The following is a 26,378-nucleotide window of genomic DNA, read 5'->3' as shown; positions in this document are numbered from 1 at the left end:
GTAGCCTATGAGAACAGAGTGGGTTTTTGACAATGCCAAAAATCTGAGATTTTGTCACAAAATATTAGTTTAAGTATAATCTGATTCAATTTTACACAAAAATGTTTTGATGTCATTCCTATTTCACAAATGGTCTACAGACAGGCAAATACACTGTTTTATTTGAAGAGGCAGTAATTGCCAAATGCAATGTCTTTAAATAATAATAATAATGATGATGATGATGATGATGATGACGACGAAGCTATATCTTGTCTATTCCTATTCAACAGAAATGTGAGTAAAATGATTCCCTAGTCTCAAAATGTTTCCAGATCAAATGCTCATGAATTGTGAATAATAACCTCATTAAAAAAGGTAGGGGCAGCTTCAGTATATTCTCTACCAGTAGTCCATTGTCAGTGATTATAGGGTTAATATAGCACCTAACCACCATAACAGATAGAGGAGATTCCTTCGTCAACTCAGGTTGATACAAGGTCAAACCATGAAATATGTCAATTCACATGGAAATTGAATTAGTCTGATAGGTAATAATCATGAACAGATTCCTCCATTAACTTAAGCATTTTTTAAATGAACTTTGTCACTTTCTCTTCTAACAACGAACTCAGAAATAAAACAGGTGATCTATTCCAGCTTAACAGTCCAAATACAAAAACACAGATAAACACAGAAGTATTTACACAGTCAAACCACAATATCATGTAGAGAGGAGAAACTGCAAAAGACAAGGCAACGCTATAGGTCAGTCAATGGCCGCGTTCCAGAACGACTACATTGCAGACGCCTGGACAGATATCAGCTTTGCCACGCCTACAATGTAGTGGGCCTGGAACGTGACCAATATGTTTAACTTCAAAGTGTATACTAGAATCCTAAAAATGAAGTGTTCTCGTACAAACCTGAACCAAAAATGATCAGTTTAGGGCAAAATCTAATAACAATGAAATGTACCTAGTACAAAATGATATAACAAATACAATAAAATATTTGTAAATATCCATAATATTAAATAATGACGACTACAGAGAGGATAAATAAAACAAATATGATGAAAACAATAATATGAAGAAAGTACAACCTATGAGGAAGAACGTTTGATCCAGCATTAACTGAGGAAAAAAAATGTCCAACTCCTCAGCTCACACACAATCTCCACTATTACATAAATCAACTCATTCACTGGCTCAACTCTGCTCCGCCACAGCACTTACTTAACTCAACCACAAGGGGGCGATACAACCGCATTGCATTTCTATACTACCATACTCATGGGAGGGGCATAGTGGTTAGGTGGGGCATAGTGGTTAGGTACGCCACTATCACAGGATGGATAATCTTGAGTGCTCAGCACAGGACAGTCCTCCAAAGCTATATTTATTCCATCAAAGTGGCTGGTTAGTGGCAGAACACCAAAACACTGATTATCAGGAACATACTGGTTAGTGGCAGAACACCATAACACTGATTATCAGGAACATACTGGTTAGTGGCAGAACACCAAAACACTGATTATCAGGAACATACTGGTTAGTGGCAGAACACCATAACACTGATTATCAGGAACATACTGGTTAGTGGCAGAACACCATAACACTGATTATCAGGAACATACTGGTTAGTGGCAGAACACCATAACACTGATTATCAGGAGCATACTGGTTAGTGGCAGAACACCAAAACACTGATTATCAGGAGCATACTGGTTAGTGGCAGAACACCATAACACTGATTATCAGGAACATGCTGGTTAGTGGCAGAACACCATAACACTGATTAGGAACTGCTGGTGTCCCAAATAGCACAGTATTCTTTATATCAGTGTTTCCCAAACTCGGTCCCGGGGACTTCATGGGGTGGACGTTAATACCATCTTAACATCCCCACCCACCCCTCTGTTTCTGCCCATGGCTGAGTGTCCCATTGATAAAGGATGAGAGGAGAAGGAAGGTGTTGCTTCCTGTTGTAGAGTATCACAAAGCTTTTATACAAACAAAATAATGGACACAATGTTTCCAATCCAATGCACTCAGTGCATTGTAAACATATTGAGCAGTATAGTTCTCAGTGCTTGGCCGACCACAGCAAGAGAATCACGTATAACGGTACATGTGACACACATAAATAAACATTAGCTTCATATTTTCTATACCAACCCTGCTGTAGGTTAGCTTTGACACCATTATACAGTATACTGATTCCCAGTAAACACAATGCTGGCTTTTTAAAGAAAGAAAGAAAGAAAGAAAGAAAGAAAGAGAGAAAGAAAGAGAGAGAGAGAGAGAGAGAGAGAGAGAGAGAGAGAATGAGAGAGAGAGAAGCCTGTTTGTTGTACACGTTAGGACTGAATCAGTTGGCCATCCAGCAGCCTACTCTCAACTCCTGTAGAAAGTCAAATACATCTTCAAAATGTCCGGAGATTTTTATCAACAGTGTCACCCGGTGTAAATACACGGTGTGTTTTGTTACGTTTTCAGCAGTCGCCAAAAGGACAACAAAAACATTTCCCTGGACTTTCCTCTCCTCCTCACGATGGTCGTAACTTATTATTTATTTGTTTCCCCCAAAAAAGTATAGTATAGAGATTCATTGAAAAAACATGAAAAAAGTTTTCCTGGAAACATACAACATGAAGAAGACCAAACTCTCCATGACCGGAGAACAGAACAGTTCCTGATCTGCTAAACAGAACAGGTCAGATTGTCGTTTCCCATCCAAACAGGAATTCTGTTATTTGGACATCCCCCACAGTGCTTGGTTATCAGACTGGGTTGACTTGGTTCCTCCTTCAGAAACTCTAGACTCTACTTAGCAGAGTAGATCTGTGGAACGAGAGAGAAGAGAACATCTATTAGCAAGACATGTAACAGACATCTGATTCAGTGATAATGTCTGAGAAGCTGCTGATTGGAGGATAGATATATTGGCGTGGATGTTAGGCCTGAGACAAAGTCGAGGGCTGGCAAACCCTGCCATTATATCCTCCCAACACCAGCTTCGAGGGCATTATCAGTTTTATACAACAGGGTAACCAACATATTCAAACAATGATTGACCTACAGTACCAGTCAAAAGATTGGATACAGCTACCCATTCAAGTGTTTCTCTTTATTTTAACTATTTTCTACATTGTAGAATAATAGTGAAGACATCAAAACTATGAAATAACACATATGGAATCACGTAGTAACCAAAAAAGTTACAAATCAAAATGTATTTTATATTTGAGATTCTTCAAAGTACACCTGTGGCATTCTCTCAACCAGCTTCACGGGGTAGTCACCTGGAATGCATTTCAATTAACAGGTGTGCCTTGTTAAATGTTAATTTGTGAAATTTCTTTCCTTCTTAATGTGTTTGTGCCAATTAGTTTTGTTGTGACAAGGTAGGGCTGGTATACAGAAGATATCCCTATTTGGTAAAAGACCAAGTCCATATTATGGCAAGAACAGCTCAAATAAGCAAAGAAAAAGTACAGTCCATCATTACTTTAAGACATGAAGGTCAGTCCATCATTACTTTAAGACATGAGGATCAGTCCATCATTACTTTAAGACATGAAGGTCAGTCCATCATTACTTTAAGACATGAAGGTCAGTCCATCATTACTTTAAGACATGAAGGTCAGTCCATCATTACTTTAAGACATGAAGGTCAGTCCATCATTACTTTAAGACATGAGGATCAGTCCATCATTACTTTAAGACATGAAGGTCAGTCCATCATTACTTTAAGACATGAAGGTCAGTCCATCATTACTTTAAGACATGAAGGTCAGTCCATCATTACTTTAAGACATGAAGGTCAGTCCATCATTACTTTAAGACATGAAGGTCAGTCCATCATTACTTTAAGACATGAAGGTCAGTCCATCATTACTTTAAGACATGAAGGTCAGTCCATCATTACTTTAAGACATGAAGGTCAGTCCATCATTACTTTAAGACATGAGGATCAGTCCATCATTACTTTAAGACATGAAGGTCAGTCCATCATTACTTTAAGACATGAAGGTCAGTCCATCATTACTTTAAGACATGAAGGTCAGTCCATCATTACTTTAAGACATGAAGGTCAGTCCATCATTACTTTAAGACATGAAGGTCAGTCCATCATTACTTTAAGACATGAAGGTCAGTCCATCATTACTTTAAGACATGAAGGTCAGTCAATACGGAACATTTCAAGAACTTTACAAGTTTCTTCAAGTACAGTCACAAAAACTATCAAGCGCTATGATGAAACTGGCGCTCATGAGGACCGCCACAGGAAAGGAAGACCCAGAGTTACCTTTGCTACAGAGGATAAGTTCATTAGAGTCACCAGCCTCAGAAATTGCAGCACAAATAAATGCTTCACAGAGTTCAAGAAACAGACACATCTCAACATCAACTGTTCAGAGGAGACCCAGTGAATCAGGCCTTTATGGTCGAATTGCTGCAAAGAAACCACTACTAAAGAACACCAATAAGAAGAAGAGACTTGCTTGGGCCAAGGAACATGAGCAATGAACATTAGATTAGGTGAACGGATTATCTCCGCATGTGTGGTTCTCACTGTGAAGTATGGAGGAGAAGGTGTGATGGTGCTTTGCTGGTGACACTGTCTGTGATTTATTTAGAATTCAAGGGACACTTAACCAGCATGGCTACCACTGCATTCTGCAGCGATAGGCCATCCCATCTGGTTTGTGCTTAGTGGGACTATCATTTGTTTTTCAACAGGACAATGACCCAACACACCTACAGGCTGTGTAAGGGCTATTTGACCAAGAAGGACAGTGATGGAGTGCTGCATCAGATGACCTGGCCTCCACAATCACCCGGCCTCAACCTAATTGAGATGGTTTGGAATGAGTTGGACCGCAGAGTGAAGGAAAAGCAGCCAACAAGTGCTCAGCATATGTGGGAACTCCTTCAAGACTGTTGGAAAAGCATTCCTCATGAAGCTGGTTGAGAGAATGCCAAGAGTGTTCAAAGTTGTCATCAAGGCAAAGGGTGACTACTTTGAACAACGTAAAATATAGTTTGATTTGTTTAACACTTTTTTTTGGTTACTACATGATTCTATATGTGTTATTTGATAGTTTTCTACGATGTAGAAAATAGTAAAAAATAAAGAAAAACCCTTTAATGAGTAGCTGTGTCCAAACTTTTGACTGGTACTGCATATTCATTAAAAAAGTCATTTTGATTAATTTATTCATCCTATTTCATCCTTCCACAAGATAAAGTCTCGACGCAAATCTAGGGTTGCTACCCAAGCCGGCTGGTCGTTCGTTCAATTGGTTCGGTTCCCAGTCGTTCATTATAAATGTACCGTTGCCCTTGCTTACTAGCTAGCCAACGTTGGCTAACACAGTCAGGTCAAACAGTGCAGCCAGAATAACAGCAAAGTAGCTGCATTTCTGTTTGTTGAACTTGTTTTCTAGTTATTTTGGGGGGGATACATCCATAACAAAGAGCTAATGACGTGCGATTTCGCCTGGCATAGAACATTTGCTTTCTTGCCAGGTCACTGTTCAGAAGAGATAGCCAACTATATAGCTAACACAATCACTTCAACCTGAAGCTGGAATGACAGCAAACTAGCTGCATTTAATGTTTTCCTATTGACATTTATTAATATATATCCATAACAAATAATACAGGGTCATGATTGGCTGGCTGAGAAAAGCTGCCTGTCTGTCTCGTCCCGACACCTACACGTTCATTACTATGGGACAGCTGGAAGATCGAATTACAATATTGAAACAATGTTGCAAACGTCAGAGACAGACAGCAAGGTTTTACAAATCTCCGCTGTTGAAAACCAATTGTTTGTCTAAAAGAAATGTGAGATAATGTCTAGATGCTTTTTATAGTGGAGATCAAGTTTATAAATTGCCTGGCTGGGCTGATGAGACAGAGGATTGGGCTGATGAGACAGTGGATTGGGCTGATGAGACAGAGGATTGCGCTGTCAGATGGAACAGAGTAAATAGGCATTTTAACGTCATAGATTTAGCCGGTTGTAACTTGTGGAATAGACACCAGCTGGAATGCGGTTTTAACCAATCAGCATCCAGGATTAGACCCAGTCTGGAGTCTCAGTGGGGGGAGAAAGAGAAACTACACCAGTCTGGAGTCTCAGAGAAACTACACCAGTCTGGAGTCTCAGTGGGGGGAGAAAGAGAAACTACACCAGTCTGGAGTCTCAGTGGGGGGAGAAAGAGAAACTACACCAGTCTGGAGTCTCAGTGGGGGGAGAAAGAGAGAAACTACACCAGTCTGGAGTCTCAGTGGGGGGAGAGAGAGAAAAACTACACCAGTCTGGAGTCTCAGTGGGGGGAGAGAGAGAAACTACACCAGTCTGGGGTCTCAGTGGGGGGAGAGAGAGAGAAACTACACCAGTCTGGGGTCTCAGTGGGGGGAGAGAGAGAGAAACTACACCAGTCTGGAGTCTCAGTGGGGGGTAGAGAGAGAAACTACACCAGTCTGGAGTCTCAGTGGGTGGAGAGAGAGAAACTACACCAGTCTGGAGTCTCAGTGGGGGGAGAGAGAGAAACTACACCAGTCTGGAGTCTCAGTGGGGGGAGAGAGAGAAACTACACCAGTCTGGAGTAATGGGACAGATTTTGTCGCATTGGGGCTGACCCTAGGGGTACACACGTACAAACATCACCCCGGGGAGGGTACATACCTCAAAGACTTCCATCTGTCCTTCTCCATATTATTCTCAGGTCCTTCACTGTCATAGGAGGCCAGACACAGAGCTGAGAGGAGAGAGAGAACAGAGAGAACCATCAGCATCACTGTCATAGGAGGCCAGACACAGAGCTGAGAGGAGAGAACAGAGAGAACCATCAGCATCACTGTCATTGGAGGCCAGACACAGAGCTGAGAGGAGAGAGAACCATCAGCATCACTGTCATAGGAGGCCAGACAGAGAGCTGAGAGGAGAGAGAACCATCAGCATCACTGTCATAGGAGGCCAGACACAGAGCTGAGAGGAGAGAGAACCATCAGCATCCCTGTCATAGGAGGCCAGACACAGAGCTGAGAGGAGAGAACAGAGAGAACCATCAGCATCCCTGTCATAGGAGGCCAGATACAGAGCTGAGAGGAGAGAGAACCATCAGCATCACTGTCATAGGATGCCAGACACAGAGCTGAGAGGAGAGAGAACCGAGAGAACCATCAGCATCACTGTCATAGGAGGCCAGACACAGAGCTGAGAGGAGAGAGAACCGAGAGAACCATCAGCATCACTGTCATAGCAGGCCAGACACAGAGCTGAGAGGAGAGAGAACCGAGAGAACCATCAGCATCACTGTCATAGGAGGCCAGACACAGAGCTGAGAGGAGACAGAACGTCATATCCACATTATCATACAGCACATACAACCTGGAGGAGAACACTGAACGTTGAAGTATAGCGGACATATCTAGCGTACTCTTTCCTGAGTTGATTTAGTTTAAAATGATATAATAATTTCGGTACATTGAACTTATACAACGTAAGAGCAGCATTGTGGAGTTAAGGGGGAGATGAGGGGTTGTACATACTGTCCTCGCTGAAGACCGGTGCGGTGAGCAGATACTGGAGAATCTTACGGTCCTTCTCAAACGGACACTCCACCTTCTTCCAAACCATGAACTCGCTGATCCGCTTCGCCATCTCCCAGAATTTCTGAAAAACAACAATAAAACATGAATGCAACGTTGACCCAACATAGATGAATGCAACGTTGACCCAACATAGATGAATGCAACGTTGACCCAACATAGATGAATGCAACGTTGACCCAACATAGATGAATGCAACGTTGACCCAACATAGATGAATGCAACGTTGACCCAACATAGATGAATGCAACGTTGACCCAACATAGATGAATGCAATGTTGACCCAACATAGATGAATGCAACGTTGACCCAACATAGATGAATGCAACGTTGACCCAACATAGATGAATGCAATGTTGACCCAACATAGATGAATGCAACGTTGACCCAACATAGATGAATGCAACGTTGACCCAACATAGATGAATGCAACGTTGACCCAACATAGATGAATGCAACGTTGACCCAACATAGATGAATGCAACGTTGACCCAACATAGATGAATGCAACGTTGACCCAACATAGATGAATGCAACGTTGACCCAACATAGATGAATGCAACGTTGACCCAACATAGATGAATGCAATGTTGACCCAACATAGATGAATGGCTGGTCACAGTAGAAATGATTTAACAGTACCACAACTGATGGTAACATTCACTTATCTCATGACTTGTCTGCCCTGATGACTTGTCTGCCCTGATGACTTGTCTGCCCTGATGACTTGTCTGCCCTGATGACTGTCTGCCCTGATGACTGTCTGCCCCGATGACCGTCTGCCCCGATGACCGTCTGCCCCGATGACCGTCTGCCCCGATGACCGTCTGCCCCGATGACCGTCTGCCCCGATGACTTGTCTGCCCCGATGACTGTCTGCCCCGATGACTGTCTGCCCTGATGACTTGTCTGCCCCGATGACTGTCTGCCCCGATGACTGTCTGCCCCGATGACTTGTCTGCCCCGATGACTTGTCTGCCCCGATGACTTGTCTGCCCCGATGACTGTCTGCCCCGATGACTGTCTGCCCCGATGACTGTCTGCCCCGATGACTGTCTGCCCCGATGACTTGTCTTCCCCGATTACTGTTTTCTAGACTATGAATAGGGTCTCCAATGATAAAAGTCTTAATTCCACTGCAGTGCAGAAGTCTTACTTCCTCATTCTCTGTCAGTTATTGGGGAAGAAAAAATAAAAATAAAGTCCTTTTCGGTTACTATGTACTGTAAATATGTTGGTGTGCAAACGGTCTCCTTTTAGCAATGGGACATTTCTGAAACTGCTGGATCTGGGTTACGTAACAACCTTACTTCATCTTATTACTGAGGTGGACAAACCCTAGTCTAAATGTAAACCTCAGTAGTGAACCAAACCCTCCCCCGAAAAAATATTATTCATAAAAACACAAGGTCATTCTGGAAGTCTCTGGTGGGCCAAACTAATTTGGCCAAGTTTGGCCCCCAGGACCCATACTGGGGACCCCCTGGGGGGGAATTTCCTTACAAACAACAAGCTGTTTCCCAAACGCACCTCAAAGTTTACATGGCCATTCTGCATCCTGTTGGAACATCCCTCGTTCAGGAAATAGATGTCTTTGATCAGTAGGCTGAAGAACGGGATGACGATCTGAGAGAGAAGATAGAGAAGAGAGAAGATAGAGAGATGAGAGAGAACAGAAAGAGAAGAGAGAGAGAACAGAAAGAGAAGAGAGAGAGATGAGAGAACAGAAAGAGAAGAGAGATGAGACAGACCACTCTGGTCTGGTGGAGAGATGGACAGGATAGTTCCTAACCACTCTGGTCTGGTGGAGAGATGGACAGGATAGTTCCTAACCACTCTGGTCTGGTGGTTGGAGAGATGGACAGGATAGTTCCTAACCACTCTGGTCTGGTTGGAGAGATGGACAGGATAGTTCCTAACCACTCTGGTCTGGTGGTTGGAGAGATGGACAGGATAGTTCCTAACCACTCTGGTCTGGTTGGAGAGATGGACAGGATAGTTCCTAACCACTCTGGTCTGGTGGGTGGAGAGATGGACAGGATAGTTCTAGCAGGACATGTTGCCTTGACTAAATAAAATAAAATAAACAAATCTTCAATTTGCAACTGATTGCAACTGAATCAAATCGAGTGCTGGTCTGTGATTCCATTGTTATGTGATTGACTGTTGGCTTCAAGCACCTTTCACTGTTATTCCACAAGAGGAGAGCGTTGAGCGCATTGCAGCCCATCGGGAGCTTGACAGCAGAACAGAGGAAGCGGTTTACTGGTTTACTCAATGGGAGACGGAGGGTTTGTTAGGTAACATAGCATAGAAATAGATTGACTAGAACAGACATTACCATCCAAGTCAATGTTATGTGATGGGTGTTGATTCTATTTCAATATGTAACATCCTAGAAGATGCCTCTCGCCCAAATATCCACTGTCCTTTTCATTGCCTACTTTCTACTTTCCTATCAACGGTAATCTCTTATATAAACTGGATCAGAGAGAACATGAGAACATCAGAACATAATAACATAATAACATGAGAACATGAGAACATCAGAACATGAGAACATGAGAACATCAGAACATGAGAACATGAGAACATCAGAACATGAGAACATGAGAACATGAGAACATGAGAACTCTTTCCATGCCATTGTGTTAAAACAATTATATACATAGTACCAGTCAAAAGTTTGGACACAGCTACTCATTCAAGGGTTTTCCTGTAGTTTTACTATTTTCTACATTGTAGAATAATAGTGGAGACATCAAAACTATGAAATAACACATTATGGAATCATGTAGTAACCAAAAAAGTGTTACACAAATCAAAATATATTTTATATTTGAGATTCTTCTAAGTAGCCACCCTTTGCCTTGATGACAGTTTTGCACACTCTTGGCATTCTCTCAACCAGCTTCACCTGGAATGCTTTTCCAACCGTCTCGAAGGAGTTCCCACCCATACTGAGCACTTGTTGGCTGCTTTTCCTTCACTCTGCAGTCCAACTCATCCCAAACCATCTCAATTGGGTTGTGATCGGGTGATTGTGGAGGCCAGGTCATCTGATGCAGCACTCCATCACTCGCCTTCTTGGTCAAATAGCCCAAATACTAATTGAGTGTATGTAAACTTCTGACCCACTGTGATGTGATGAAAGAAATAAAAGCTGAAATAAATAATTATCTCTACTATTATTCTGACATTTCACATTCTTAAAATAAAGTGGTGATCCTAACTGACCTAAGACAGGGAATTTTTACTAGGATTAAATGTCAGGAATTAGATCAAAATGAAAAAGACAGGGGGGACCTGATCCTAGATCAGCGCTCCTACTCAGCTCTGTGAGGGAATACAGGCCAGCTCTGTGAGGGAATACAGGCCAGCTCTGTGAGGGAATACAGGCCAGCTCCGTGAGGGAATACAGGCCAGCTCCGTGAGGGAACACAGGCCAGCTCTGTGAGGGAATACAGGCCAGCTCCGTGAGGGAATACAGGCCAGCTCTGTGAGGGAATACAGGCCAGCTCTGAGAGGGAATACAGGCCAGCTCTGTGAGGGAATACAGGCCAGCTCTGTGAGGGAATACAGGCCAGCTCTGTGAGGGAACAGTGTAATACAGTGTGCGATGAAGCCCTGATCAACAACCATGTGACGTTCCGCTTGAGTTTTATATCAACGGCTCCTCAACTGCCCAACGTGTCATTCTAATCAAATTGAATAAAGTAAACAACACAGAATGTACCAAATTATATCAGTCTTTCTGCTCTCTCTCTGCTCTCTGTGACACTGAGGCCCCTTTATAAACCCAGAACAGCTCTGAACAGAGGACAGAGGACAAAGTGGGAGAATGAGAGGAGAGAAAACATATTGTATAAACAACATTACCACAAGACCAGTGCCCCCCCCCAAAAGAAAGTCCACATCTGCTATGGCGTGTGCAGGGCTCTAAATTATACACATTTTGTAATTGGTAGCACTAGTGCTCCATACTTTAAAAAGTTAGCAGCACAACATAAAATGTAGGAGCACCAGAAAAAAAACAACGTTTTCTTTTTGACATTGATTGAGATATAGCCTATATCAACGGTATTCAACTGTTACCTTAAAAGACGTACGGGGCCTGTTGGCTTCCTGTTCTACCTGATCATTAATTGTACACACCTGGTATCGTGTCCCAAGTCTAAAACAGTCCCTGTTTAGAGGGGAACAATGAAGAAAATAAGAAAAATCAGTGGAACTGGCTTCGAGGTCCAGGGTTGAGTATGAGGAGCCTATATCTAGATATGTTGTGCCCCTAGGAACTAATATGTTGTGCCCCTAGGAACTAATATGTTGTGCCCCTAGGAACTAATATGTAACTCAAATACATATATATTTTTTTTAAAAGCTAAAAAATGTTGATACAAATATCAGTCATTGAAATTAAAAAGTCATTTGTGGAATGTTAGGTTTCTACATGATATAAAATCCCTAATTTTCCTATTGAGACAGTTACATAGAAAACACTGTCCCTTTAAGAGCATCATGTTATGAGATGACAACATGTAAGAGATATGTCATTTCCTGAAGAAGCTGTCCCTTTTCCTTTCTGTGTCCCAAATGTTTGGATATACTGATAAAGTTACCAGGTTGTTAGCTAGCTAAGGAGGTAAAAAAAAATGTTTTGTCACATATGGGGTGGCAGGGTAGCCTAGTGGTTAGAGCGTTGTTCTAGTAACCAAAAGGTTGCAAGTTCATATCCCCGAGCTGACAAGGTACAAATCTGTCGTTCTGCCACGGAACAGGCAGTTAACCCACTGTTCCTAGGCCGTCATTGAAAATAAGAATTTGTTCTTAACTGACTTGCCTAGTAAAATAAAAAATAAATATGCAAACCAAATTGGTTGTACTTTAGAGCCCTGGAACACTTTGTACCATGTGTAAATATACACATGTTTTTATTTGACCCATAAACAAACCCTCATTTGATGAAGAAGTCACAAGAACAAGAAGGAACATTCCAGTGTTTTGCCTGGGAATTTGGAACATTCCAGTGTTCTGCCTGGGAGTTTGGAACATTCCAGTGTTCTGCCTGGGAGTTTGGAACATTCCAGTGTTCTGCCTGGGAATTTGGAACATTCCAGTGTTCTGCCTGGGAGTTTGGAACATTCCAGTGTTCTGCCTGGGAGTTTGGAACATTCCAGTGTTCTCCCTGAGAGTTTGGAACATTCCAGTGTTCTGCCTGGGAATTTGGAACATTCCAGTGTTCTGCATTCCAGTGTTCTGCCTGGGAATTTGGAACATTCCAGTGTTCTGAGTTTGGACATTCCAGTGTTCTCCCTGAGAGTTTGGAACATTCCAGTGTTCTGCCTGGGAATTTGGAACATTCCAGTGTTCTCCCTGAGAGTTTGGAACATTCCAGTGTTCTGCCTGGGAATTTGGAACATTCCAGTGTTCTCCCTGAGAGTTTGGAACATTCCAGTGTTCTGCCTGGGAATTTGGAACATTCTGTCTTATGACCCCCTCACTGTCTGTCTGAGCAGCCAACCCGGGCTCTTCAACACATTTCCACACACATTTCCACACACATTGCTAAATCCCCCTATCCCCTCCTCCCTTCCCTAAAAGAAACACTCAGCTAACCCATTAAATGTTGACAGTGAACCCTTAGCTAACCCAATCATATTGACACTGCTTGAGCCAACCGTCAACTGAGAGAGAGAGAGAGACAGAGACAGAGAACATTATGTGAGCTGGCAGGCGGCCATGTTTCTTTTTCCATTCCTGAAAAGGAACTGAACATATTTCTGACGGATTAGTAAATGAGGCCCTTCACGTTGTCTCTCTGACGTCAATACCAGAACCAGCTCACAGCTGACCTATTCATGGCTTCACCTTTTGACTTATCTGCTTCAGAGTCCTTGTTATGTATTCTTGATGTCCCAACTGAACCGAAGACCTCAAGAGTTTGTTGTGTTTTAGTGCCAATAACACGACAACACTGAGCAGAGATAACAAGATCGAAGCAGACCAACCGATGGCCACACTGTAGTGCCGTTCTGGAATGTTTATCAAGTTCTTCTCATTCCCAACAAATTCCCTCCACTTGTTTTCTGGTTACATGAAAGACACTCACGATACAGACCTCCACTTTATGTAATAATTAATTGCTGCTTATCAGTTGTGAGAGAGACGGACTGTTTGTTAGTCTTCTGGGCCAAGTAGAGCACAGCGTGCGTCAAACACTTCAAAAACAGCCGTTTTACTTTTTTACATAAATGTCAGAAACATTTTAATTGGTGCAGTTGGGCAAATCACACACTTACTAATTCAGACAGCCAAAGAGAACAGAGAAATGGGTTTTGGGATAATTCAGACAGTCAGAGAGAACAGAGAAATGGGTTCTGGGATAATTCAGACAACCAGAGAGAACAGATAAATGGGATCTGGGATAATTCAGACAGCCAGAGAGAACAGAGAAATGGGTTCTGGGATAATTCAGACAGCCAGAGAGAACAGAGAAATGGGTTCTGGGATAATTCAGACAGCCAGAGAGAACAGAGAAATGGGTTCTGGGATAATTCAGACAACCAGAGAGAACAGAGAACGTTCCCACCATTTGGAGAGATCAGAATCTACATCAGAATCACTAAACTGTCTCGGTCTGAAATGGAGGGGTGGCGGGTTTAGAGAGGCGGGCCAGTAACTGGGGGGTTGGGGGTTTAGAGAGGCGAGCCAGTAACTAGAGGGTTGAGGGTTGAATCCAAGGGCTGATGAGGAAAAATCTGCCTGAAGAGACTCCACAACTGAAGGCATCAGGATCAGCGTCTCAGAAAAGATGTCCTGATCTTGGATCAGATCCACCCTGTCCGTGTCATCTTATTCATTACAATCTAAAAATAAAAAAAAACGCAACACTGTTCCTAGATCTGCTCACCGGCTCTAAGATACCTTATAAATACAGGCCTTGAATCTCAGATGCGTGTGAATGTATCGAAAGTATGTATTTTTTCTCCATCTGAGCTCTTAGAGTATGTTCAAGTTTTCTACTCCGTTAGCCAGCACCTCGCCAATTTAGGTGTGCGTTTCTTTTTCTTCTAGAATGTATGGAAGCTCACCTTCTCTCTAGTGCTGTTGGCTGTTCTGGACCTCTGCGTCGCTCCTCTAAACGCTGTTCTGTAGTTGTAAAAGTTACCGGAAGGATCCATCTGGAGCTGGAGAGAAAGATTAGCATTATAGCGCCGGTAAAGCAGCCGGATTTAAATTTTGTATTTATTTATTTAACCCGGCAAAGTTAGTTAAAGAACAGAGCTCACTAATGAACGAAACAGAGTCCGACACATTCCTGTGGGAACACAATGAGGCGACCATCTATTACCCCGGGCCAAACCCTAACACGGACGACCATGGGCAAAAAAATTGTGCGCCGCCTTATGGGACTCCCAATCACAACCGGTTGTGTGATACAGCCTGGAATCGAACCAAGGTCTGTAGTGACGACCTCTAGCACTGAAATGCTGTGCCACTCTGATAGCCCGAGAAAGCTCTCAGATGAAATATTGGTTCTAACTACATCTTCAGACAGTGAGATGGAGATCCTATGATTCAGTTCATCTTTGAGTTCATCTTCCTCATCATATGAGGCGGCAGCGTAGCCTAGTGGTTAGAGTGTTGGACTAGTAACCAGCAGGTAGCCTAGTGGTTACAGTGTTGGACTAGTAACCAGCAGGTAATCTAGTGGTTAGAGTGTTGGACTAGTAACCAGCAGGTAGTCTAGTGGTTAGAGTGTTGGACTAGTAACCAGCAGGTAGTCTAGTGGTTAGAGTGTTGGACTAGTAACCAGCAGGTAGCCTAGTGGTTAGAGTGTTGGACTAGTAACCAGCAGGTACCCTAGTGGTTAGAGTGTTGGGCCAGTAACCAGCAGGTAGCCTAGTGGTTAGAGTGTTGGACTAGTAACCAGCAGGTAGCCTAGTGGTTAGAGGGTTGGACTAGTAACCAGCAGGTAGTCTAGTGGTTAGAGTGTTGGACTAGTAACCAGCAGGTAGCCTAGTGGTTAGAGTGTTGGACTAGTAACCAGCAGGTAGCCTAGTGGTTAGAGTGTTGGACTAGTAACCAGCAGGTAGTCTAGTGGTTAGAGTGTTGGACTAGTAACCAGCAGGTAGCCTAGTGGTTAGAGTGTTGGACTAGTAACCAGCACGTAGCCTAGTGGTTAGAGTGTTGGACTAGTAACCAGCAGGTAGCCTAGTGGTTAGAGTGTTGGACTAGTAACCAGCAGGTAGCCTAGTGGTTAGAGTGTTGGACTAGTAACCAGCAGGTAGCCTAGTGGTTAGAGTGTTGGACTAGTAACCAGCAGGTAGCCTAGTGGTTAGAGTGTTGGACTAGTAACCAGCAGGTAGCCTAGTGGTTAGAGTGTTGGGCTAGTAACCAGCAGGTAGCCTAGTGGTTAGAGTGTTGGACTAGTAACCAGCAGGTACCCTAGTGGTTAGAGTGTTGGACTAGTAACCAGCAGGTAGCCTAGTGGTTAGAGTGTTGGACTAGTAACCAGCAGGTAGCCTAGTGGTTAGAGTGTTGGACTAGTAACCAGCAGGTAGCCTAGTGGTTAGAGTGTTGGACTAGTAACCAGCAGGTAGCCTAGTGGTTAGAGTGTTGGACTAGTAACCAGCAGGTAGCCTAGTGGTTAGAGCGTTGGACTAGTAACCAGCAGGTAGCCTAGTGGTTAGAGCGTTGGACTAGTAACCAGCAGGTAGCCTAGTGGTTAGAGCGTTGGACTAGTAACCAGCAGGTAGCCTAGTGGTTAGAGGGTTGGACTAGTAACCAGCAGGTAGCCTAGTGGTTAGAGGGTTGGACTAGTAACCAGCAGGTAGCCTAGTGGTTAGAGCGTTGGACTAGTAACCAGCAGGTAGTCTAGTGGTTAGAGCGTTGGACTAGTAACCAGCAGGTAGCCTAGTGGTTAGAGCGTTGGACTAGTAACCAGCAGGTAGCCTAGTGGTTAGAGCGTTGGACTAGTAACCAGCAGGTAGTCTAGTGGTTAGAGCGTTGGACTAGTAACCAGCAGGTAGCCTAGTGGTTAGAGCGTTGGACTAGTAACCAGCAGGTTGCCTAGTGGTTAGAGGCATTGGACTAGTAACCAGCAGGTAGCCTAGTGGTTAGAGTGTTGGACTAGTAACCAGCAGGTAGCCTAGAGGTTAGAGTGTTGGACTAGTAACCAGCAGGTAGCCTAGTGGTTAGAGTGTTGGACTAGTAACCAGCAGGTAGCCTAGTGGTTAGAGTGTTGGACTAGTAACCAGCAGGTAGCCTAGTGGTTAGAGTGTTGGACTAGTAACCAGCAGGTAGCCTAGTGGTTAGAGCGTTGGACTAGTAACCGTAAAGGTTGCATGATTGAATCCCCGAGCTGACAAGGTCCAAATCTGTCGTTCTGCCCCCTGAACAAGGCAGTCAACCCACTGTTCCCCGGTAGGCCTTCATTGAAAATAAGAATTTGTTCTTAACTGACTTGTTCAGTGTATATTGATTGCATCACTACTTTTGGTAAATGTAAACATATGGTTTGGGTTCAAATATGGTGATTAGTTAGTTGTTGGCCAGGCTTTGGAGCGATGGTCTACCCTTCATACAGGAAAATCTGAACCCATCCACCTCACCACTCCCCTTTCATTGCATCTCGATGACTCAACCAATCACTCACAGTCACACATAAACCAACCCTGTCAAATCAACTGCAGGCACACATATGCAGCAAGACAGATGGAGCCATCAAACCAGCCTACCAGCACTCTGACCTCAATCAACACAGAGGGAGGACAATAACCTAACACCACAGCCACCAACATCACAGACAGAGAGAGACAGAGAGAGAGAGGACAGAGAGAGAGAGACAGAGAGAGAGAGAGAGAGAGAGAGGACAGAGAGAGAGAGAGAAACAGAGAGAGAGAGAGAGAGAGAGAGAGGACAGAGAGAGAGAGACAGAGAGAGAGAGACAGAGAGAGGACAGAGAGAGAGAGAGAGAGAGAGAGAGAGAGGACAGAGAGAGAGAGAGAGAGAGAGAGAGAGAGGACAGAGAAAATACAGAGACAGAGTGAGAGAGAAGAGAAAGAGAGAGAGAAACCTGCTCCTTTGATGGCTCCTGGATTCCACTGGGGCCCAACCTGGTTTATCTCTTTAATCTCTGCTACTTCACATCTCCTGACTGGAAGGCCCCCTTCTATATCTGGTTCCTCCACAAACTCCCAGGGAGCTCAGTGTTATCTCAGCCCCAGGTAGAGCTCAACGTCTAGGGCTACCCATCCCCCAGGACCTGCCTCTTCCTCCTCCATCACCATGGAGCTACTTCCAACAGCTCAGAGGCAGTCCACTAGGCTTACAGGGTAACATGGGAAGGTTAACTAAGCACCAGCTGCCTTTTCATTTCTGTTGCTAGATTGTGTGATGCATGAGATCAAGTGCATGACACTACATGCAACAAGTGACAATGAAAGTGTGTGTGTGTGTGTGTGTGTGTGTGTGTGTGTGTGTGTGTGTGTGTGTGTGTGTGTGTGTGTGTGTGTGTGTGTGTGTGTGTGTGTGTGTGTGTGTATACGTGCATATACCTCCAAGATGTCAAACTTGTCCGTCTTGACTTTGCTCCAGGTCTTCTTCAGTCGAGACACAGGACTCATGTTCATCCCAGCTGCAGAGAGCAAGATGGCCGACAAATTAGACAAACACAGCTTTTTCCTCATTGAAACAGACAGACACATATGGTAATCACTCTGCTTCCCATATGGTAATCACTCTGCTTCCCATATGGTAATCACTCTGCTTCCCATATCGTAATCACTCTGCTTCCCATATGGTAATCACTCTGCTTCCCATATGGTAATCACTCTGCTTCCCATATGGTAATCACTCTGCTTCCCATATGGTAATCACTCTGCTTCCCATATGATAATCACTCTGCTTCCCATATGGTAATCAATCTGCTTCCCATATGGTAATCACTCTGCTTCCCATATGGTAATCACTCTGCTTCCCATATGGTAATCACTCTGCTTCCCATATGATAATCACTCTGCTTCCCATATGGTAACCACTCTGCTTCCCGTATGGTAACCACTCTGCTTCCCATATGGTAACCACTCTGCTTCCCATATGGTAACCACTCTGCTTCCCATATGGTAATCACTCTGCTTCCCATATCGTAATCACTCTGCTTCCCATATGGTAATCACTCTGCTTCCCATATGGTAATCACTCTGCTTCCCATATGGTAATCACTCTGCTTCCCATATGATAATCACTCTGCTTCCCATATGGTAAACACTCTGCTTCCCATATGGTAACCACTCTGCTTCCCATATGGTAATCACTCTGCTTCCCATATGGTAATCACTCTGCTTCCCATATCGTAATCACTCTGCTTCCCATATCGTAATCACTCTGCTTCCCATATGGTAATCACTCTGCTTCCCATATGGTAATCACTCTGCTTCCCATATGGTAATCACTCTGCTTCCCATATGATAATCACTCTGCTTCCCATATGGTAACCACTCTGCTTCCCGTATGGTAACCACTCTGCTTCCCGTATGGTAATCATGGGACTGTGTGTGTCATGAAAGACATATATAGATCAAGAATCTTAAAGGCAAAACAGATCCTATATCAGCACTCTGAGAATCTTTGTAAATCAGGGCCCATGTTAGACTATGATTTCTAGAGGGAACAACAAGGCCTTCTAAATGCTGTGAGAGAATGTTGGCAAGTCAGTCTCTGTAAACATGTCCAGTCTAATACACACACACGCTACACTACACACTACAATACACTACACACCACACAACACGCTACACACTACAATACACTACACACCACACACTACACTACACGCTACACTACACACTACAATACACTACACACCACACACTGCCCCACTACACACACTAACCGCAGCAGCCAGACAGAAAGAGACTAAGCCCATTTTCCCAGGGACTTGTTTGGTCTTTTCTTGTTAACCCTCCGCGGCTCCATCTCTAGGTCCCTGGAGACTCCTGGGAAAGAGGGGCTAAGGCTGGGACAGCTGGCTCTGACTCCCCTACAGTCCCCTCCCTCCCTCCATCCCTGTCTCCCTCCCTCCCTGTCTCCCTCCCTGTCTCCCTCCCTCCCTCCCTAATCTTTCCGCCTTCCCTTGGCGTGCCTGCCAACACCTCCCTCTCTCCCTCCCTGGTCAGTGCTGAACATCGGTCTAATATGGGTGTTTGTTTAGGCCACCCCCTCCACCCCAGCCTTTAGGCCTGACCAATTGCCCCTCCACCACCCCACCCCAGCATTTAGGCCTGACCAACTGCCCCTAAATACAGCTGGAGGTCACTGGGTTTTGCTAGCACAAGCTTCTCCCTGGACCCAGATGATGTGTCAAGTTCATTGCAGACAAGCGGAGTAGAGATTCATGTGATTGAAATAACATGAATAAAACTGGCATGTGATTTATAGGATTTTAAAAACAATTTTTTAAATCAGGATATTTTCTACCTGCATTCTTTTTTATTTATATCTAGTTGGTCAATAGAAGTTACTTGCATTTGGTATCTAGGTCTCTGAATTCTGGGTTCTTTAGCTGCCAATGGCTAAAGGTGTAGCCTATTATACAATGTGTCCATTGGCAGAGGCAGAATCTCTTACAATAGATTCATTTATATTTATATAATTTTCATTTAGATAAAAATTTAGATTAACAACATGACAATGATTTTGAGATATATTATTATAAATTAAATTAAACTGTTCCAAGCAAATGTGTGCAAATGAAAATCATAATCGGCATGCAGATTGGTAGAAACTGTAAGACAAATTGTAAATTGGCACTCCCGCATGAAAAAGGTTTCCTTACCCCTGGGCTAGAGTCACTCTGCTCAAGATTATCAATTAAAGTTGAACGTTCCCCTTCTCTACTCAGGTTAAGGGCAATTTCTATGGTCAAATGGGTCACTTTTATAGGAAAACTTCAGCCCAAAATAAATAAATAAGCAACATTTGAAATACTTTTAAGGTGATGTCGTTTCGGGTTAGGAGTATTATATGGATTAGGAAGGTAAAAATCTTGCTGAACAACAAATTGCTTTTACTGATTCAATTTCCTGACTGTAGTCAAAAAAAAGCCTTTTGTGTGTATAGCAAGTGAGCAAGAGGAGTGAATTATGACAAAGGTGGGGGAGGGTGAAAAAAACAAAAAAACAAATAGAAAACAACAACAACAACAACACTTACAGATAATGGCCATGAGGGAGTTGAAGTTGCCAATGTTGAAACACTCCCGCGCCACGTCGATGAAGAACTCCATGACTCGCGCTCGCTGCTTCTTCTTCTTTACGGGCTGTCACATCAACAACAACAAGTCAACAACAACAACAAGTCAACAACAACAACAACAACAAGTCAACAACAAGTCAACAACAACAAGTCAACAACAACAACAAGTCAACAAAAACAACAAGTCAACAACAACAAGTCAACAACAAGTCAACAACAACAAGTCAACAACAACAACAAGTCAACAACAACAACAACAAGTCAACAACAACAAGTCAACAACAACAACAAGTCAACAACAACAACAACAAAAAGCGCAAAATAAACCCTCAGGTTAAAAAGTAAAAAGATACGTGATGATAACCAAGGTAACACTAGCTAAATTAGCTTAGCTGCAATAGGCTAAATGCTAGTTCACTAGCTACACACCATGCAGATCTCTGTGGCCACCATGAAGCTGAGTCTGTTGAACCACTCTACATACGCCTCCAGGTTGCTAGTCTTCTTGTGATCGCTGAAACAGCTCTGTGGAGATAAACACAGCCATTTCATTAGCATTAAGATGGCATAGATAGCTTAACATTTAGTTAGCATTAGCAACAATAGCATTTCATTACCAATACTTACCTTTTTTTTTTTTATTTTAGGTATTTTTGCCAACAACAAAATGAGTAAAACAGTTCAACATTCTGTCATTTTATTTCAAGCGTGAACCTAGATCCTCAGATGGGTGTATAGGCTTTATAGTTGTTTTCGTAGTTAGACTATTAATGCAGACTTGGCACTATGCTCTGAGTCACACCATCAGGGTGTCAGCTAGCTAGCTATTCACATTATTGAGCAGAGCTGTGATGAGGATTTCTCTCTGATTCTGATACCAAACATTCCTTTAGCCTTTACGTAGCTCTCTCCACAGTGGTCCCCCCACACCCCCACACCCTCACACATTAACACACACACATACCCCATCCCCAACCCTTTGGAAGTGGATGTAGAGGTATAGCCCAAGGCACAAAAGAAGGAGCACTAACCGCCCCCCCCCCCCCCCAAAGTCTTTTTGTTGCCTAGCAGCAAAAACACTGGTGAGTAGACACACACAAGCTCCACGCAGCCTCCCAAAACTCTTGGGTTCTGTAGCTGAGTGGTTGCTAGGCAATACGGCCCAAGCATTTTATGCCCTCCAGACAGACAGAAGAGGAAGAGGGACAACACATACTTGGTCTACCTATAGAGGAAGAGGGACAGCACATATTTGGTCTACCTATAGAGGAAGATGGACAGCACATATTTGGTCTACCTTTAGAGTAAGAGGGACAGCACATATTTGGTCTACCTATAGAGGAAGAGGGACAGCACATATTTGGTCTACCTATAGAGGAAGAGGGACAACACATATTTGGTCTACCTATAGAGGAAGAGGGACAACACATATTTGGTCTACCTATAGAGGAAGAGGGACAGCACATATTTGTTCTACCTTATAGCGATCGCTAGCTTCTAGTCCTACAAAACGGAAATTACTTATAATTTTCTACCTCTGGTTCGTTGGACATTGCTACGGGGAAAATAATGGAGTTTTGGGACATATGCCGAAAATAATTTCTGAGGTTAAAACAGCCTTAGTACAGATCTTATACTCTTTGTTCAATGAGTTCAGTTAAAGTGTAACTGACAGCATTTTAGCCACGTTAAATCTGTTTGAAATATGTTCAAATACACCCCCAGGAAGAACACAACACATTTATTTTTTTTATTTTTTCGAGAAGCGAGCAATTTTCTTGTTTTAATAAATTCATAAAGCGTTTGGGAATTAAGTATATTTAAGTATATTTAAGGCATTTGTACAAATTCTACATCAATAAAGAGTCATTTTGGATGTCAGGGAAAATGTATGGAGTAAAAAGTACATTATTGTCTTTGGAAATGTAGTAAAAGTAAAAGTTGTCCAAAATATAAATAGTAAAGTAAAGTACAGATACACCAAACAATTTATTATGTAGTACTTATGTAGTACTTATGTAGTACTTATGTAGTACTTATGTAGTACTTTAAAGTATTTTCTCTTAAGTACTATACACCACTGCTGCCCCCCCCCCCCCCCCCCCCCATGATCGATACCAAATACATTTGATTGACAACTAAGAGATATGCCAACTGTGGAATAACAGTCGTTCAAGTTCAGCATAGCTAGCTAGCAAAGCAATTCACATTTCTTGTTAGCTTACCAAATGACACCTGCATCTCTAGCTGTAGCCACCGAAAAAACGATATGAGAGGAAAATGGCGGTCACTCACACACTCATCCAAAGATATGACATCCTCCCAGCAGCTAGCTAGCTAGTTAATGTTAGTCTCCGTGTTTTTGGCTTGCTATATAAATAGATACGCTAGCCCAGGGTTGTCAAACTCATATTGAAAAAACAATGAATTCGCAGGCCAGACATTGGCAATTTGTTTTTACAACAAAACGTGCAACTGCGACCAAAACTGTGCCAATATAATATATATATTATATCCTCCCAACACCAGCTTCGAGGGCATTATCACTTCTATACAACAGGATTACCAACATAATCAAATAATGATTGACCTATTTTCATTCAACTTTATTTGTAATTAATTAATTTATACTATTTCATCCTTCCACGAGATATAGTCGATAACAAATAACAAAACGGCCGGCTGGTCGTTCGTTCTATTGGTTTGGTTGACAGAGGCGCGACCCAGTCGTTCAGTCTTTGTGTTCTGTATCTATGGACGCGACCCAGTCGTTCAGTCTTTTTGTTCTGTATCTATGGACGCGACCCAGTCGTTCAGTCTTGTTGTTCTGTATCTATGGACGCGACTCAGTCGTTCAGTCTTTTTGGTTCTGTATCTATGGACGCGACTCAGTCGTTCAGTCTTTTTGTTCTGTATCTATGGACGCGACCCAGTCGTTCAGTCTTTGTGTTCTGTATCTATGGATGCGATCCAGTCGTTCATTCTAAATGTTCTATTGCCATACTGGCTGGCAGCGTTTTTATCCCTTGCTTGCTAGCTAGCCAACTAACGCTAATTTACAGTCAGGTCAAACAGCGTAGCCAGAATAACAGAAATTTAGCTTAATTTGCATTTGTTTAAGCTGTTTTCTAGTGACATCTATTTGAATTCATTCATAACAATGAGCTAATAATGAGCATTGTCACCTGGCATAGAAACTGTACTTTCTCGTCAGGACACTGTTGTTCAGAGGAGCTAGCCAACAACACAGCTAACACAATCACTTCAAACTGAAGCTGGAAAGACTGTAAACTACCTGCATTTAGTTTCATTTTACTTTGTTTTTTTCCATTGACATTTCTCTATACATGTCCATAAAAATGATGCTGATTCGTGATTTCGATTGGCTGAGAAAGGCTGCCTGTCTGTCTTGTCCCGACCTCTACACGTTCATTACTATGGGGCAGCTGGAGATGGAATTACAATTTTGGAACAATCTTGCAAATGTCACAGAGACAGACAGCAAGGTTTATATAAATTTCCGCTGTTGAAAACCAATTGCACGTCTAAAAGAAATCGGAGATAATGTCTAGATGCTTTTTATAGTGGAGATCAAGTTTATAAATTGCCTGGCTGGGCTGTTGAGACATTGGATTGCGCAGTCAGATGGAACAGAGTAAATAGGCATTTCAACGCTTTAGCCGGTGGTAGCATAGAATAGACACCAGGTGGAATGCGGTTTTAACCAATCGCCTTCTAGGATTAGACCCACCCGTTGTATAATGTATAACAACACACGGTGATAGCCAACTGTAGCCTGTTGCATAACATACCAGTGACCTATTGAGGACAATACTGTCACGAGTCCGACCGAGGGTGGTTCCCCTTCCCGGGCGGGTGGCGCTCGGCGGTCGTCGTCACCGGCCTATTAGCTGCCACTGATTGTCTTTCCTCCCGCTCCTTGTATGTTTATTGGTAGCACCTGTTTATGTTTAATTAGTTTGTCTTTATTAGACAGCCGGCCCGCCTGGTTGTTGTGCGGGATTATTTCGGTGTAACCTTCGGCTCTGTTGTAGAGGTACGTGTTAGTGCCTGGTCGTGATTGTTTCCGTTGTACATTTTGATTCCCTGTGTTTGGCGTTGGTGCTATCAAAGACGCACAGCATTGAACTCTCTGTCTCCTGCGTTTGACTCCACACCCACGACACCCGGAGCATTACACATACCTTATCATTATCAAGAGGGTCTTTCTTCTCAAACGCCTGGATGAATTCCTCTGGTCCGATGTAACTCAGTCTCTCCTGAAAAGGAAAAAGGAAGTCAATAAATTCCATCTGTCTGCGTTTCGATAGACAGACATATTTATATATTGTCAGTTCAAGAAAGTTAATAAATGTTTTGTCACTATTGACTGTTTTACTGTTTTTAAAAAGCATAGAGATACACTGAAGAAAGGAGAGAGCAGATTGTCTCCTAAGAGCAGATTGTCTCCTAAGAGCAGATTGTCTCCTAAGACCAGACTGTCTCCTAAGACCAGACTGTCTCCTAAGAGCAGATTGTCTCCTAAGAGCAGACTGTCTCCTAAGACCAGACTGTCTCCTAAGAGCAGATTGTCTCTCCTAAGAGAAGATTGTCTCTCCTAAGAGCAGATTGTCTCCTAAGAGCAGACTGTCTCCTAAGAACAGATTGTCTCCTAAGAGCAGATTGTCTCCTAAGAGCAGATTGTCTCCTAAGAGCAGACTGTCTCCTAAGAGCAGATTGTCTCCTAAGAGCAGACTGTCTCTTAAGACCAGACTGTCTCCTAAGACCAGACTGTCTCCTAAGAGAAGATTGTCTCTCCTAAGAGCAGATTGTCTCCTAAGAGCAGATTGTCTCCTAAGAGCAGATTGTCTCCTAAGACCAGACTGTCTCCTAAGAGCAGACTGTCTCTTAAGACCAGACTGTCTCCTAAGACCAGACTGTCTCCTAAGAGCAGATTGTCTCCTAAGAGCAGACTGTCTCCTAAGAGAAGATTGTCTCTCCTAAGAGCAGATTGTCTCCTAAGAGCAGATTGTCTCCTAAGAGCAGATTGTCTACTAAGAGCAGACTGTCTCCTAAGAGCAGACTGTCTCCTAAGAGCAGATTGTCTCCTAAGAGCAGACTGTCTCCTAAGACCAGACTGTCTCCTAAGAGCAGATTGTCTCCTAAGAGCAGACTGTCTCCTAAGAGCAGATTGTCTCCTAAGAGCAGATTGTCTCCTAAGAGCAGACTGTCTCCTAAGCATTTCACTGTATGGTCTAGTACACCTGTTGTATTCGGTACATGTGACTAATAACATTTTATTTGAGTTGCCATGGTGAAGGGAAATATAAATATCATCAGACATTTACCATTCACAGTATAAATAGCGAGTAGATTATATATATATATATATATATATATATATATATATATATATATAATATATATATACAGTGCCTTGCGAAAGTATTCGGCCCCCTTGAACTTTGCGACCTTTTGCCACATTTCAGGCTTCAAACATAAAGATATAAA

The 26,378-nt window shown here is 43.0% G+C and overlaps 1 protein-coding gene across 1 annotated transcript in view; it reads right to left on the bottom strand.

Annotated features, from left to right (window-relative positions):
* Window positions 1–1,971: 1,971 nt before the first annotated feature.
* The window catches only part of LOC139389980 (ras-GEF domain-containing family member 1B-A-like), a 59,535-nt gene continuing 35,128 nt past the window's right edge, over window positions 1,972–26,378 (bottom strand). Inside the window, exons 6-14 of the mRNA XM_071137046.1 lie at window positions 25,073–25,147; window positions 21,297–21,392; window positions 20,826–20,931; window positions 18,170–18,249; window positions 14,702–14,797; window positions 9,141–9,236; window positions 7,551–7,674; window positions 6,685–6,757; window positions 1,972–2,825 (exon numbers count right to left, since the gene is read on the bottom strand). Of these exons, the coding sequence (XP_070993147.1) occupies window positions 2,801–2,825; window positions 6,685–6,757; window positions 7,551–7,674; window positions 9,141–9,236; window positions 14,702–14,797; window positions 18,170–18,249; window positions 20,826–20,931; window positions 21,297–21,392; window positions 25,073–25,147 (771 nt within the window). The 3' untranslated portion in view covers window positions 1,972–2,800. The remainder of the gene's footprint in view (window positions 2,826–6,684; window positions 6,758–7,550; window positions 7,675–9,140; window positions 9,237–14,701; window positions 14,798–18,169; window positions 18,250–20,825; window positions 20,932–21,296; window positions 21,393–25,072; window positions 25,148–26,378) is intronic.

This window comes from Oncorhynchus clarkii, chromosome 30 (assembly GCF_045791955.1).
Source record: "Oncorhynchus clarkii lewisi isolate Uvic-CL-2024 chromosome 30, UVic_Ocla_1.0, whole genome shotgun sequence".
Lineage (NCBI taxonomy): Eukaryota > Metazoa > Chordata > Actinopteri > Salmoniformes > Salmonidae > Oncorhynchus > Oncorhynchus clarkii.
The sequence above is the reverse complement of the archived record's forward strand: the minus strand, read 5'-3'. Positions and strand labels throughout refer to the sequence as shown.